This window comes from Schistocerca gregaria, chromosome 7 (genome assembly GCF_023897955.1).
Source record: "Schistocerca gregaria isolate iqSchGreg1 chromosome 7, iqSchGreg1.2, whole genome shotgun sequence".
NCBI classification, from domain to species: Eukaryota; Metazoa; Arthropoda; class Insecta; order Orthoptera; family Acrididae; genus Schistocerca; species Schistocerca gregaria.
This window is the reverse complement of record NC_064926.1, coordinates 194918466-194935156: the sequence shown is the minus strand read 5'-3', so window position 1 is coordinate 194935156 and position 16691 is coordinate 194918466. Positions and strand designations below refer to the sequence as shown.

Here is a 16691-nt window from a genome sequence, read left to right as displayed (position 1 = left end):
CGCATCTGGGATTGGAATTATTATATTCTTCTTGAAATTTGAGGGTATTTTGTCTGTCTCATACATCTTGCTCACTCGATGGTAGAGTTTTGTTAGGCCTGGCTCTCCCAAGGCTGTCAGTAGTTCTTATGGAATGTTGTCTACTCCCAGGGCCTTGTTTCGAATTAGGTCTTTCAGTGCTCTGTCAAACTCATCACGCAGTATCATATCACCCATTTCATCTTCATCTACATCCTTTTACATTTCCGTAATATTGCCCTCAAGTACATCGCCCTTGTATAGACCCTCTATACACTCCTTCCACCTCTCTGCTTTCCCTTCTTTGCTCAGAACTGGGTTTCCATCTGAGCTCTTGATATTCATAAAAGTGGTTCTCTTTCCTCCAAAGGTATTTTTAATTTTCCTGTAGGCAGTATCTATCTTACCCCTAGTGAGATAAGCCTCTGCATCCTTACATTTGTCTTCTAGCCATCCCTGCTTAGCCATTTTGCACTTCCTGTTGATCTCATTTTTAAGACGTTTGTATTCCTTTTTGCCTGCTTCATTTACTGCATTTTTATATTTTCTCCTTTCATCAATTAAATTCAATATTTCTTCTGTTACCCAAGGATTTCTACTAGCCCTTGTCTTTTTACCTACTTGATCCTCTGCTGCCTTCACTACTTCATTCCTCAAAGCTACCTATTCTTCTTCTACTGTATTTCTTTCCCCCATTCCTGTCAATTGTTCCCTTATGCACTCCCTGAAACTCTGAACAACCTCTGGCGTAGTTAGTTTATCCAGGTCCCATCTCCTTAAATTCCCACCTTTTTGCAATTTCTTCAGTTTTAATCTACAGTTCATAACCAACAGATTGTGGTCAGAGTCCACATCTGCCCCTGGAAATGTCTTAAAATTTAAAACCTGGTTCCTAAATCTCTGTCTTAGCATTATATAATCTATCTGAAACCTGTCAGTATCTCTAGGCTTCTTCCATGTATACAACCTTCTTTTATGATTCTTGAACCAAGTGTTAGCTATGTATCCCTAATTTGCTCATTATTGTCATGTGGCCCAAACTACACTCTCATAGATTCACAAACTGTGACCAACGGGGCCAAGAATGAACTAACACAAGCCCAGCAAGTGCAGAAACAACAACCAACTTGCCAAGAACAGGCAACACTTCTGATTCTCCCAAAGCTACTGAGGACATTACAACAACTTTTTCATTCTACGAGTTTTTGGAGGGAAATTATGAGCCATTGAAGTAGTTCAGGCTTATGGATCACATGGGGTATCCTTATGAGCCATTACACACAATATAAACAAATTGGCAAGGATACACTTCACAGGATGTTGCCAAACATGGTGAAACAAATACAGGTGTGCATCAATACTGTTGGAGGATGTGTCCAACATTTGCTGTGGGGACTTTGTATGTATGTATGTATGTATGTATGTATGTATGTACATATCTTGGGTGTCCCATTTATCTTGACCACCCTAAATAACTGTTTGTCCAGATGCATATTACAAGATGTTTCAAGCAAATGTTCTTGAGCCATCAGGGGGACATCAGTCAGCATGATTGCCTTTGTTGTAGCTTTTTTTCCCCCAAGGATATGAACAGTAGCATGACTTTTTTTAAAGGGCACCCTGTATTTTTTTAATTTGATACTTCATTTCCTCTCCATCAATACTGATGGAGGATGTGTCCAACATTTGCTGTGAGGACTTTGTATGTACAGTATGCATGTATGTATGTATGTATGTATGTAATCTCCCAGTTTTGCTGTTGTTGATGATGTCTTCAGTCCAAAGACTGTTTTGATGCAGCTGTCCATGCTACTCTATCCTGTGGAAGGTTCTTAATCTCCAAGTACCTATTGCAACCAACATCCTTCTGAATCTGCTTCGTGTATTCATCTCTTGGAATCCCTCTACAATTTTTACCCTACATGCTGCCCTCCACTACTAAGTTGGTGATCCCTTGATGCCTTAGATCATATCCTATCATCCGATCCCTTTTTCTAGTCAAGTTGTGCCACAAATTCCTCTTCTCCCCGATTCTATTCAGTACCTGCTCATTAGTTACATGATCTACCCATCTAATCTTCAGCATTCTTCTGTAGTACCACATTTCGAAAGCTTCTATTCTCTTCTTGTCTGAACTGTTTATTGTCCATGTTTCCCTTCCATATATGGCTACGCTCCATACAAATACTTTCAGGAAAGATTTCCTGACACTTAAATCTATACTTGATGTTAACAGACTTCTCTTCTTTCAAAATGCTTTCCTTGCCATTGCCAGTCTACATTATATATCCCCTCTACTTCGACCATTATCAGTTATTTTGCTCCCCAAATAGCAAAACTTATTTACTGCTTTAAGTTCCTTATTTCCTAATCTGATTTCCTCAATATCACCTGATTTAATTCAACTACATTCCATTATAGTCATTTGCTTTTGTTGATGTTCATCCTATATCCTCCTTCCATTCAACTATTCTTCCAAGTCCTTTGCTGTCTCTGCCAGAATTAAGGTGTAATTGGCAAACATCATTGCTTCTCCATGAATTTTAATTCCTACTCCAAATTTTTCTTTTGTTTCCTTTTGCCCAATGTATAGATTGAATAACATCAGGGATAGGCTACAACCCTGTCTCACTCCCTTCCCAACCATTGCTTCCCTTTCATGTCCCTCGACTCTTATAACCACCATCTGGTTTCTGTACAAATTGTAAGTAGCTCTTCACTCCTGTATTTGACCACTGCCACCTTCAGAATTTGAAAGAAAGTATTTTAGTCAACATTGTCAAAAGATTTCTCTAAGTCTACAAATGCTAGAAACGTAGGTTTGCTTTTCCTTAATCTATTTTCTAAGATAATTCGTAGCGTCAGTATTGCCTCACATGTTCCAACATTTCTACGGAATCCAAACTGATCTTCCCCGAGGTCGGCTTCTACCAGTTTTTCCATTCGTCTGTAAAGAATCCGTGTTTGTATTTTGCAGCTGTGGCTTATTAAACTGATAGTTCGGTAATTTTCACATCTGTCAACACTTGCTTTCTTTGGGATTGGAATTATTATATTCTTCTTGAAGTCTGAGGGTATTTCGCCTGTCTTCTACACCTTGCTCACCAGATGGTATAGTTTTGTCATGACTGGCTCTCCCAAGACTATCAGTAGTTCTCATTTCCTAAAATTACAAATCCGTCCCATTATTGGTTCAAGTGTTATGACTCATTAAAGTAGTTTGGGTTTATATGGAACACACTGTGTAAAATATTGAAAATCAAATTTTTGTTTCCCATGGAGGCCAGTAGACAGGCAACCATGCACTATGAACTATTTACTGGGTTTGCTGTGTAGTAATATAGATGGGTAAGTGCTGGATGAGATCAGTGTGTTAACTTCCTAGGCACCCAGATAGATACTAAACTGAGATGGTATGAGCATGCAGGTAAGCTAATGAAAAAGCTCAATTTTGTAGGCTTAGCACTCAGAAACCTAATGCCCTGTGTTGATTTTGCGGTGAGGTTGTTAGCATACTTTGTCAGCTCTGTCCTACGGTGTAATCTTCTAGGGGATTGCAGCAACAATGTAAAAAGTGCTATACTACAGACCTGAGATCCTTACACTTACCTGCCAATGCATATACTACGTAACGGTATTTGTGGTTAGTGACAGCAGTGAATTTATGATGAATTCAGCGATTCGCAAGTTCCATAATACAAGAAGTGGAAATAATTTCTGTGTAGACTGTGTATCCCTGTCAAAAGTTCCAAATGAAGTTTAATATTCTGGTGCAAAAGCTTGTAACAGAGTGCCAGTGCACACCAGACATCAAATTGAAAATTCCCAGATATTTTAAAACAAAGTAAAAGAAAACCCCCTCCAATGCTCACAAAAAGATACTAAGAATTAACAAGGAGTGGTATGTGAATTGGCCCACCATGCTTGCGAGAAGCTAGTTTCCCTCAACGCAAGACTGTAAAAGCGTGCTGTTGCTACAGTGGCAATTCATCCAAGTAGCATCATAAAGAAAGTACTATTACTGAAAAGGTGTGACATGAGTTATGTGTCAACTGTGCACTTGGTTCGTACAGCTGCTGACTACACAGCTAAATCAGCAGTGGAGTTTTTGCTGCCACTTCACTATGGTATTATATGATCTCAAAGTCTGCTGAATAGGTGCTGAGACAAATACGCTTTTGGAATAGAGGTTTCAGATTTTTGCCAGTTTCTGCCGACTGAGAACTGGAGTGAAACTGTTGAAGGTGGAGTGCTTCAGTTATTTAATAGAATAATAAGTGAAGTGGGACATAGATCTCAGTTTAATTACCTGTTAGCAATGTCTTAAATGAGAACTTGATACTTTGTTTTGCAAAATATGCAGCAGATTTTGGTGTCAAATATAGCAGAAATATCAGCTCAACTGAGATAATTTATGAGATAGTGACTTTCAAATTCCAGTGGAAAGAGCTAATTAAAGAGCATTGACTCAGCTTTCCATTTAGGTATTTTGAAGCTTTTTTGTTTTGTTTTTTAAAGTATAGGTTATGAAATGCTTGTCCAAACCTCAAAATAGCTATTGGGATATTTGCAACAATTCCAGTGACTGCATCATTTTGTCAGCACAGTTTCATCAAGTTACAGATGGTAAAAAAGCCACTTAGTCGAGTGTAGGTGAAGTGGAGTGTCGAATTTAGCTGACGTGCCAATATAATAAGATACAACTGCTTAATTTGACTTCAGTGACATAACCATTGAGTTTGCTTTGCCCAAAGCCATGGAATAGAAACAAAAATTATAATAAAAACATAATTCTATTCTAATTATTTAATATTAAATGAGACGACTCACAGAAAGGCAGAAGCCTTGCGTCAATAGGTACACAATCAGAAGATACAGAACCTTGCTAGCTTTCGAAATACCCTTCCTATTTCAAGCTTGTAGGGGAATATATATATATATATATATATATATATATATATATATATATATATATATATATATATAATCACACACACACTTTGAAGGGAAGCTATACAAAACAAAACAAAAAATAATTTAGTTGCTTAGTCATGGGCGCCCACATGGTGCCCTCTTATGCCAACCTCTTCATGGGCCGCCGAGAGAAAATGTTCCTAGCTTCCCAAAACCCCAAACCCCTGGTCTGGTTCAGGTTTATTGATGAAATCTTCATAGTCTGGACCCAAGACCAAGAGACTTTATCCCCATTCCTCCACAATCTCAAAACCTCTCCCATCCAATTCAACTGGTCCTCCTCTCCCTTTTGTGCACCTTCTTTGATGTCGACCTCCACCTCTCAAATCACTCGATCCATACCTCGGTCGACATCAAACCCACCAATCACCAACAGTACCTCTACTTTGAGAGCTGCCATCCCTTCCACACCAAAATATCCCTCTCATACAGCCTGGCAGCCACCTGCTGTAAGTGCATCTTCAGACATGAGAAATCCCTCACCCATTAATCTGAAGGCCTTACCAAGGCCTTCTCAGACAGGCAGTACCATCTGCCCCTAATTCACAAACAGATCTCCTGTGCCATATGCTCACACACACCTGATCCTCATAGCCACCTCAAGAACCAACCATGAAGAAGCGTCCCCCTCCCCCCTTGTGACCCACCACCACCCCAGACTGGAACGATTGCTCCATTTCCTTCGTCAGGGCTTTGATTATCTATCATGTAGCCCTGAAATGAGGGATATCCTACCCGAGATATTTCCAACTCCTCCCAGATTGGTATTCTGCAAGCCACTTGACCTCCACAACATTCTAGTGCATCCGTTTCCAACTCCCAACCCCAGTCCCCTGCCACAGGGATCATACCCCTGTGGAAGACGCAGATGCAAGACCTCCCAACCCACTCACCCAACACCACCTACTCTGGTCCAGTCACAAGCTTATCCTACCCCATTACAGGCCAGGCCACCAGTGAAAGCAGCTATGGTATAATGGTATATAGCAGCTCTGCTGCAACCGCTGCACAGCATCTTACAATGGTCAACTTAAATGAATAGCCACTGTCAAACCGTTGCCAAAAACAAGGTTTACCACCCAGTGGCACAACGTGCAGCAGAGCACAGCATGCGAGATTTCAATGTCTACTTCACAACCCATGCCATTTGGTCCTCCCCACCACCACCACCACCACCACCAGCTCTTCTGAGCTGAAACAGCTGGGAGCTATCCCTACAGCATATCCTTCACTCCCTAACATTCCTGGCCAAAACATTAGGCAACTAGGCAACTCACTGCCCCCCCCCCCCCCCCCCAACCAACTCTTTGTGTGTGTGTGTGGGGGGGGGGGGGGGGGTGCATCTGCCTTTGGTGGGTCATCTTTTTTATTCCTAAATAATTTGTAATTCTCAACCAGTACTCTATTCTAATATTGTATTTTCTTCTTGTTTGAATTGCCTTTTGACCATGTTTCAGTTCCATACGAGACTACACTCCATGCAGTTTTCTTCAGAAAAGATTTTCTAACACTTAGGACTATATTAGATGTTAACAAATTCCACTTTTCCACAGAAGCTGTTTGTGTTATTGCCAACCTGCATTTAATTTCTTCTGTACTTCGACCATCGTCAGTTATTTTGCTGTCCAAATAAAAAAATAAAATAAAATAAAACAGTGTACTACTTTGTGGCTCATTTCATAATCCAACTCTCTCAGCGTTGCCCCCTCGCCCTTCCCTTTCAGTTCTTCTGTCAGAGAGAGGAGCCAATAGCTCCAGAAGCTTGCATACATAATACCTTCTTTGTACATGTTCTCCTGTTGCTTGTGAGAAGATTTTTTTATCGAACCAATTACATTATGTTTTCAAAAATTGATTTCTTTCACCAATATCTCCTTAGTTATCCAAGGATTTCCACTATCTCTTGTCTTTTTGTCTATGTAATCCTCTGTTGCTTTCAGTGTTTCTACATCTACATTATTACCCTCAAGTTCACAATTAAGTGCGTGGCCGAGGGTTCATTGAACCATCTTAAGTCTATTTCTCTACTGTTTCACTTTTGAAAAGTGCATGGGAGAAACGAACACTTGTATCTTACCGTGCGAGCTCTGATTTCTCTTATTTTGTTATGATGATCATTTCTCCCTGTGTAGATGGGCACCAACAAAATATTTTCACCTTCAGAGGAGAAAGTTTGTGGTTGAAATTTCAAGAGAAGAATACACTGCAATGAAAAATGCCTTTGTTTTAATGATTGCCATCCCAATTTGTGTATTATATCCGTGGCACTCTCTCTGCCAAGGGTGCAGGACCAACTCAGTAAGGCTCTGCATACATGTACAATGAAATAGACACACAAGTGCTACACAATACTTGTGAAATACCTCACCAATTTGGGAAAAGATTTAGCTTAACACAGATGTGACAGTGATTATAGGGGAAAAAAAGAAAGGAGGGAGGGGGGAGAGAGAGAGAGAGAGAGAGAGAGAGAGAGAGAGAGAGAGAGAGACATGGTTGATAAGTTATAACTTGTCTATTGCATCTGTAATTCTTGTCTGGTATTACAGTCTCTAACGGTACTAAAAAATAAGTGAAGCAAAGCGCATCTGATAAATGTTGAATCTTCAGTTCATTCATTATTGTGGATCTTACATAAGGAAATGGTACATCCTCCAGTTACATGTTACGTGCATTAGTAATAAAATTTTCTGAAGTACTTCTGCAAGAATGCTTAATTTACACAACTTTTGCAAATCTGCTTTCAGTTGTTTTTTTCTTCAATGTATTTAAGAATGTGCTCCTGAGCTTGTGTAGAGATCTCACTCTCATTCCAGTAAATTTCAAATTATCCTTGTGCTGCCCATCCCCATCCTGTTTCCTGGAGGCCGGAGAAATGACTAAAACAGCTTTTCATATGTTTCATTGATCTAATGATTCCCCATTCAATTTATTTTTCAGGTGAGTGTTGTAATAATGACTTTTACACATGCACAGTGCAAAAATTATGTAAAAAAAAAAATCAAATATTTTCATGTTCCATACGTCTTCACTTGCAGCTATATCAACAAATGTCACAGATCAAAGTAAAGATGATGATAAGCAAGATGGTAAACAGACCACAGAGCCAAAACCAAAACGGAAACCATCTGAATTGTGGTCACCTGAAGATAAGAATACATTTTTTGAAGCACTCAATGAATATGGAAAGGATTTTGATGCTATCCAAAATTACTTTGCTATGAAAGCAAGGAAACGAGGAAATCCTGAACTAGCAAAGAACAAGGACCAAGCAAGACATTTTTATTATCGAACATGGCATAAGGTTTCAAAACATCTGAAATTCCCTGAAGGTAAGACTTTTCTTTACTCTGTTTCTGCATTTCTAATTAATGGGAATTAACAATTATAACGATAAAACCGAAGAGCTATAGTAATGCAGTTTAGAAGTGTGAATCCTTTTTATAGTTGTGGATGGACTGAGGTTTCTCTCAGGACTTCCTCAGAGAGAATTCCATTCTGAAATTTGCCTCACACAGAGAGAATTCTCAGGATATTTAAATATAAATTATTTGACAAGGCTCTGAAATTGTTCTTTTTAGAGTGTAATAGGACTGTGCAACATTTGTTTCGACTTTATTGATATCATAACCTAACTGGATTATTTCAACATCCTTTTTTTGAGGAGGGGGGGGGGGGGGGTCGCAGATGGGAAGTGGCTAAAGGGGCTGCGTAAAGAATGAAAAAGTAAGGATTAATTTTTTTTGGCAGTTGACTTAGAAATTTTACGTGAAATTGTTTATTGAAAGTAATTACTAAGTGAGATGTAAGGTGAATGTTGTAAGTAGATGTTTGTACTGACTGATTTTCTAAAAATGGAGAGAACAACTTGTGGAAGATTCAGTTCTCTCGTTTCTTCTCTAATTGTGACATACTGTTTAGGAGAGGTTATTAAATTGGAAATTCACTGCCTTCATAAGGTGGCTACTTCTGAATGCATTTTTCTAGCAAATATCTTAAAGATTTGTATGCATTTTCTATAACTTATATTTGCAGCAGGTATGCTGTTAAGTTTCCAAGTTTTTAATAATGCAGGCATTGATGTAGGATATTGCTCCAGTAGCAAATATAAAAATCATTGCAAGACACGTAATTCATTGAATCTGGTCCACTGGAAATGACCATTAGTTATTATTGCTTGAAAATAGTATTACTTGAAAATCTACCTTTTAAAGTAACATGGTTATTGATTTAGATAATGGAAATTTTTTATCACTTGTTCTATTGAACAAACTTTCATGAGGCACATCCCCCCGTAGGATGAAAGCAACGGGATGAAAGCAACGCATTTTGCCAAACCATTGCTGAGTGTTACAATAAAAAATTGGAACAAGCTTCCTCTGTCATTATTACTAGGGCATATATTTGTTTTAGATTTGATATAGATCAGGAAATCCAGCACTCCACACTATGTGTTATCATACCTTTCCCCAATTTTAATGTAGTGTACCCTGAAGTAATTAAGATTAGGGTCATTAGAAATAGAGCACATGCTTGCCATACCTCTCTCCCTAGTACATTTGCACATGCTGTCATACATTTGAAGGTTTTATTTTGAACCAGATACTCTTGCTCTTTCTGATTTTTGTAAGATTGGTAAATAAGGAATATGTATTTAAAAATTTCTTCTATTAATATTCTGTAAGCTTTAGGCTGACTCACCAATAACAATTGTGTAATATCCTAATAGCCTAGATGTTGACTGCTGTAAGTTCAACCAACAAATCCTTTATGGCAATTTTCTTATTAATTGAATACAGGAAGTATAATGGTGCACTAATACAAACATTAATACAAAAATTGTCTGTGTGCATTGCAGTTTCTTTCTTCAAATGGAAAATGTGTTATGGCATACTGTTATCAGATCTGTCATAAGACAGAAAAGGAGTAAACATGAGGTACATATTATTTCACAAATTACTAGAATGAAGATGTGGTCACAAATTGATGAAAGAAAAATGCAGTACTCCAGTATGAATAGTACACACTAAAAACTTTAAAAATCTATATAATGTTTTAAGTCAAATGGTACATAATCGTATTGAATATAAGGTGATACTGGTGGTAGCAAAATCACCTAGGTTTGAGCAGAGAGAAAGTCAGTTTCGTGAGTTCTTGTAGGCAAAAGATAGGTCCACAAGATGCAGGGGAACTCATCTAAATGGGGTGTACAAAAATATGAGAACACCTTGAGAAATTCTGGATTGAACATGTATGCAAATGGTAATCAAGCCTACAAGTTGCACTGTTGCATATGACTACTAATGGAACCTGTCCAATGTCATCAATACATTGCAGTTGTTAGTCATGATGAGACCAGTGTTCTGTGTATTTGTGAGTGCATTAATGTTTGTGCTTTCTGGTTGGTGCTTCCGTAAGAAAGGTAGCCAAAGTGTTTGGCATTTCAAGAGGCACTGCATTGAAGATTTGTACTGCATATAGGAAAACAACATACACTACTCAAAACGGATGAAAGTATTTGTTGAGTGATCAGGACAGATGTAATTGAAGAGGATTGTGATGAAAAGAAGAGGACTGCCACTGCAAAAATCACTGTTGAACTAAATGTTGTACTTACAAAAACTGTCAGCACACAACATGAAGGGAGCTCAATAAGCTAGTGATTCCAGGGTGAGCTAGAATTCCAAAATCACACATCAATGATGCAAATGCCTGTATTGGGAAAACATTGTATCATAGCCATAAAACCTGGACAGTGGAACAATGGAGAAGTCGTTGGATCGATTGAGTTTAGTTTGTCACTTTGTTTCGAACTTCTGGCCAAGTTTACGTCCCAAGAGGGAAACGTGGTGGAGGAGGTTTGGTGGTGATTTGAGCAGTCCTATCGTGTTAGTCCCCATTTCCATGGTTACTCTTCAAGGATTATGTGATCATTTTGGCTGATCAGGGACAATGTTTGTTTCCCAGTGGTTGTGCTGTGTTTAGAGATGACAGAGCCCCTGTTGACACAGCACACATCTGGACTGGCTTTGTGGGCAAGAGAATAAATTGTCGCATTTCCCCTGGTCACCAGTTAACAGACCTCAATACTGTTGAACCTTTGTGGTCTGCTTTGGAGAGAAGGATGTGTGATAGCAACTCACCTCCATTATCATTACCTAAACATGTCACTATTTTGGAGCAAGACTAATAAAAATTCCTTTGAAAACAATACAGGAACTTTATGTATCCATCTCAAAATGACTGGAACTTGCTTTAAATGCCTATGGGTTTCCTACACCATGTTAGGCATGGCAGTGTGTTATGTTTCTCATGTTTCCATTATATTTGTCCAGACACTGTAGTTTTCACAGCAAGTTTAGGCAACTTAGTTTCCTTTCTTTGCCTCAATTTTCATGTTGCATACGAAACATATGTTTCCTTGTTTAAATCTACTGCATCACACTTTTGTACTTATTTAAAATCAAACAGTGGAAAATATGGACAGATGAGAAGGAAAGACAGATAGTTGGGAACTGCACCAGATGAGATTTGAAAACCTGAGAGCTGAACAGTGGAAGACGGGTAATATGCGTGACAGAGGTTACTGCTAAAACACCATGCGTGAGGTAAAAAGCTAAGTACGTGGTATGTAATAGAGGGGGACTGCTTAAAATAGACAGATCATAAAATGAAAGATGTAGAAACTAAAACAGAGTGAAGAAAGAAGTAGTTACTGTGAAACAATGCTGAGACAGAAGAAATTAACATACGGACTCATGGTGAGGCTGACCTGTTAAAATTCCGGGAACCTGTAAAAACCTTCTCCCAATTAAATTTCACTTGGTCCTATTCTGAATCCCATGCCACTTTCTTAGATGTTGGTCTCGTCGTCACTGAAGGCCAGCTAGTACTTCTGACCACTTTAAACCTACTAAAGTGCATGTCATTTACGACGGCGGCCGAGTTTAGGTTCGTTCTGCACATATGACGTCACAAAACAGCCAGCCAGTGAACAGAGAAAGGCGTTCCCAGAGCTCAACTGCAGTGAAGATCATGGACGAGTGTCGTCAGTTTTAGAAACATTCAGTTATAAATAAAGTAATTGAACAAAAGCAATGTCTTGATAGCAGACTTTGTTTTATAGAAAGTTTGGAAAAAGCATTCTTTATACCAATTGCTTCATATTTTATTAATTAATTAAACCAAACAAGCAATGAGCCTCCTAATTCAAGTGATAGCAAGGAAAGGTGTTTGTATCATTCTCTCTAACCGCTTTTTCGCAATAAAGAACAGTGGTAATTGTTTATTTCCTATTGTACTTCGATGAAACGTGAGTAATTCATAGTCATATGAACAGTGTTTGTCAGTATTTTGCATGACATTTTAAAGCCCTCCGGGAGTTTTATTGAATGATGAGCTGCGTTAGCGTAATGGTTAACGTGTGTGGCTACTAAGTGAAAGGTTTTAAGTTCAAACCTTGTTCGGTGCTTAATATTCTTTTTATTTAAAAACAATATCGGAGTGTCTTACTTCATGAATTTTATTCATTTGAACGTGTTTTTTTGAAATTCATAGTAGCAACTAAAATCGACAATACGGAAAGTATATGCTATGGACTTTCACCTCTGCAAACTCTTCAAAATTTCGTGCAATGCTTTACTACATCTAATGCTGCACAATAACTGCATTGAACATCGAAACAAAATTAAATCATTTATGGGTTAAGGTATCAGTCAAGAAGATGTGTCAAAATCAAATTTTTGTGCCAAATAGTTTTTGTGGAATCGTATGATAAAGTCTGACAAAGCAGTCGAAACACCATGTGTCTGCACAAGCGAGCAGTGCAATGACGACAAAATCGCACACAGCACGGAATGCGGGGAGCATGTCTCTGTAGCAGCGAAAGGGTTAATGTGGCCGTGGTGGCTTTACTTCATACTTTACTTTCGTAAACTGCGCGTCCTCCAAAACGTAAATTTGTGAACTATACTATGGCGCTGCTTCTCTTGGCATGTACAACTGGCCACACAGTAATCTCCCGCGTCTGCGCGGGCATGCGCGAACCGCCAAGATAAAAGAATTGAACTATAACAAACAATATAGTGCTTAGATTTTGACAGTTGTCATCCTTTCCGTGTGAAGTTTCCTCTCCCATACAGCCTTGTCATTCAAGGCAAACGTATCTGTTCAGATGCAGACACTACCATTCTCATCTCAGCCTTCACTGGACATAATCAGCCCAACAGCCTAATGAAAAGCAGATTTTCTGGGCCATCACATCCAATTTTGGTACTGTTGATTCCTCCAAAAAACAACTGCAGGACACACCACTTGTCATTCAGTATTATCCTGGTCTTAAGTGTATCAGTCACGTACTTCGACAAGGCCATGACTTTCTCAAGTCGTGTCCTGAAATGAGATCCATTCTGTCCGAGATTTTGCCCACAACACCTAGAATAGCTTTTCGTCACCCTCCCAGTCTCTGCAATATCCTTGTCAGACCCCGTGCTCCTTCTGCACCCATCTCCATACTCTATGGCTCCTACTCCTGTGACCGACCCTGCTGCAAGACTTGCCCATACACCCGCCTCCCACCATCTCTACCAGCCCTGTTACTGCCCAAACATACACTATCAAAGCGAGAGACACCTGCGAAATGACACATCAAATACCAACTGTTAAGTAAATACTGTTTGGTGTTTTACGTTGGCGGCAACCCTTGCCACAGTGGCTACACCGGTTTCCATGAGATAACCGAAGTTAAGCGCTGTCGGCCGTGGTCGGCCCTTGGGTGGGTGACCATTTTTTGGTGTGCACTCAGCCTCGTGATGCCAATTGAGGAGCTACTTGACCAAATAGTAGCGGCTTTGGTCAAGAATACCATCATAATGACCGGGAGAGCGGTGTGCTGACTACACGTCCCTCCTATCTGCATCCTTCACTGAGGATAATACAGCAGTCGGATGGTCCCGGTAGGCCACTCATAGCCTGAAGACGGAGTGAGTGAGTTTTACATCGGCATGACTACCGCCAAGTTATCAGTTATCATGAATGGGCATAGGCAAAGGATATACACTGGCAACACACAATATCCTGTTGCAGAGCAAGCTCTGCAATATGGTAGTCATGGCCTTGGTGCCTGTTTCACCACACTTGCCATCTGGATTCTCTCCCCAAACACCAGTTTCTCAGAACTCCACAGGTGGGAACTAACACAACATGTCCTTGGTTCTCACCAATCACCTGACCTTAATTTACATTAATTTTTTTCTGTCTCGGCATTTATTCACAGTAACTACTCCTTTCTTCACTATATTTTAGCTTTCTACATCTTTCATTTTCTGATCTGTCTTTTTATTTCTCTGTCGCCCTCGCATATCTGTTACTTACAGTGTACTTAGCTTTTCACTCTTATTACCTCATGCAAGATGTTTACCAGTAATCTGCATCTCACATATTACCCTGCCTTCCACCTTTAAGCTCTCAGGTTTTCAAATCTCATCCGGTGCAGTTCCCAGCAATCAGTCTTTCCTTCTCATCCTGTCTGGTAAGTCTCCCCTGACATGGGGTTCTGGGTGACTTTTCCTAACTCTACCCCTTTTTCCTGAACCCCTCCAGTTCCTTTCCCTTCACCCCTCCACCTTCCTCTTCAACTCTTATGACAGGAGGAGGAGGAGGAGCCACTGGCTTTAAAAGCTTGCATAAGTAAAACCTTTTTTTATATGGGTATTCTCCTGCCAATGCCTGATAAGCAGGTTTTTATACGTCCAATTAGATTATATTGCCAAAAATTGAATATTTTCACGTAATAGAGTTAGTAGCAAATAAGTAATAAAATTAAACATCATACATGCAGGCAGCTTTTTCATGCACCTCGGTATTTGTGATATTGTGTGTCCTAAGCTGTGGTAGGTAGGTAGTTCATACTCCACACTGATCGTTGCCTGACAGTAAGGGATATTTTATAAAGTTTGGTTGAAATCAGTCCAGTGGTTTAGAAGGATATGTGGAACCTAGACACAAATGTACATCCATTTTTATGATAGATATGGATGGATTTCTTACTTTTCTTTTGTATGAAAAATGTTTTTTGTCTCTTTATTCGAATACCGTCCAATTCTTACAGAAATTCACGGTTGGTAAAGTTTTATATGATTTTTATATGATATATATATATTGATTTATATAATATATTTTTCCCATGTGGAAGTTTCTTCTTTCTATTCTTGTGTCTGTGTATGTGCGGATGGATATGTGTGTGTGTGTGCGAGTGTACACCTGTCCTTTTTGTCCTCCTTTTTTTCCCCTAAGGGAAGTCTTTCCGCTCCCGGGATTGGAATGACTCCTTACCCTCTCCCTTAAAACCCACATCCTTTCATTTTTCCCTCTCCTTCCCTCTTTCCTGACGAAGCAACTGCCAGTTGCGAAAGCTTGTAATTCTGTGTGTGTGTTTGTGTGTTTTGTTCATGTGCCTGTCTGCCGGCGCTTTCCCGCTTGGTAAGTCTTGGAATCTTTGTTTTTAATATATTTTTCCCATGTGGAAGTTTCTTTCTGTTTTATTTATATATATATTGATTTGATATATTGATATATATTTGATATATACATATATATTTGATATATTGATTTATATACATTTTTACGATTAATGCATAAAAATGTGATAATTTTTGCTTAATGAAGTAGGGAAACACAAATGTAAAATGTATTTTTAATATAAATTTTGTTTCAGTTGTGTTTGAGCCTGTTATATTTCTGTTAAAGTTGAGTGTGCATTTCTTGCATTATGAGCTCCTCCTGGTGATGACATACAGTTTTATTTTCCACCGGTGATTTTTTTACACCAGTATGTGTTTTTATTTGGTACAATCGTGAACTATTTGATGTAATACAATGTATTGATTCTTCAAGTTATTGGTATGTTTGAGGGCGTTCTGGAAAGTAATGCCTCTGAATGTTGTGTTTTGTAAAGTTGTACCTGTCATACATTTTACTCAGTTGTCTTTCCCAATTTGCGGATGCAAGTTCCAGCCCTCTGCTGCTAGATGGCTTGGAGTTGTAGTTTGTAAGGATGCATTGTGCAGTGTAAGTGTGTCGAGACATGAGGAACAGCGTGCATTAATTGAGTTTCTAACTGCAAAAACCATGCCTCCAGATGAAATCTGTAGAAGAATTAAAGTTGTGTGTGGTGGTGATGATATAGTGATAGTAATGAAGCAAAGAAGCAATGAAAGAATGTGATACGCTCGTATCGGATGACTGTGTACAGTAGTCAACGAGAATCATCAGAATCAGGTTGATTAACTCGTCAGAGAAAGTCTACAGATAACACAGACACAGCTCTCGTGTAAGTGTGACATATCATGAGAGTGTGTACAAGCCACTATTGGAGAACTGCAGTTCAGAAAACTGTGCATAGTGGTTGCCTCAAATGGTTGCTGCGTACATGAAACAGAGGAGAAAGGAGTGTGAGGGTGATGGATTCCTTAACAACATTGTGACAGATGATGAAAGCTGGGTACACTATTTGGCCCCTAAAACAAAAGACCATCAGCAAAGTTCCACCACAAAGGATTGCACTTCACATAGTGTAGACCGGGAACCATCGATAGGCATGCCTGATGTGAACTGAACTGACTGGGCACAGCCCGTGCTGCCTGGGTTGTTGTTGTTCCACCGTCAGATGTCGCGGCCGAATTCTCGCATGCCCTCTGGTGGAT

General features: G+C 39.3%; 1 protein-coding gene across 7 annotated transcripts in view; it reads left to right on the top strand.

The window, feature by feature from the left end:
• Positions 1–16691, top strand: part of LOC126282048 (protein cramped) — a 156586-nt gene that overhangs the window by 25450 nt on the left and 114445 nt on the right. For all 7 annotated transcript variants that reach the window (XM_049981470.1, XM_049981468.1, XM_049981472.1 and 4 more), the window contains exon 3: positions 8028–8321. In XM_049981470.1, the coding sequence (XP_049837427.1) occupies positions 8028–8321 (294 nt within the window). The remainder of the gene's footprint in view (positions 1–8027; positions 8322–16691) is intronic.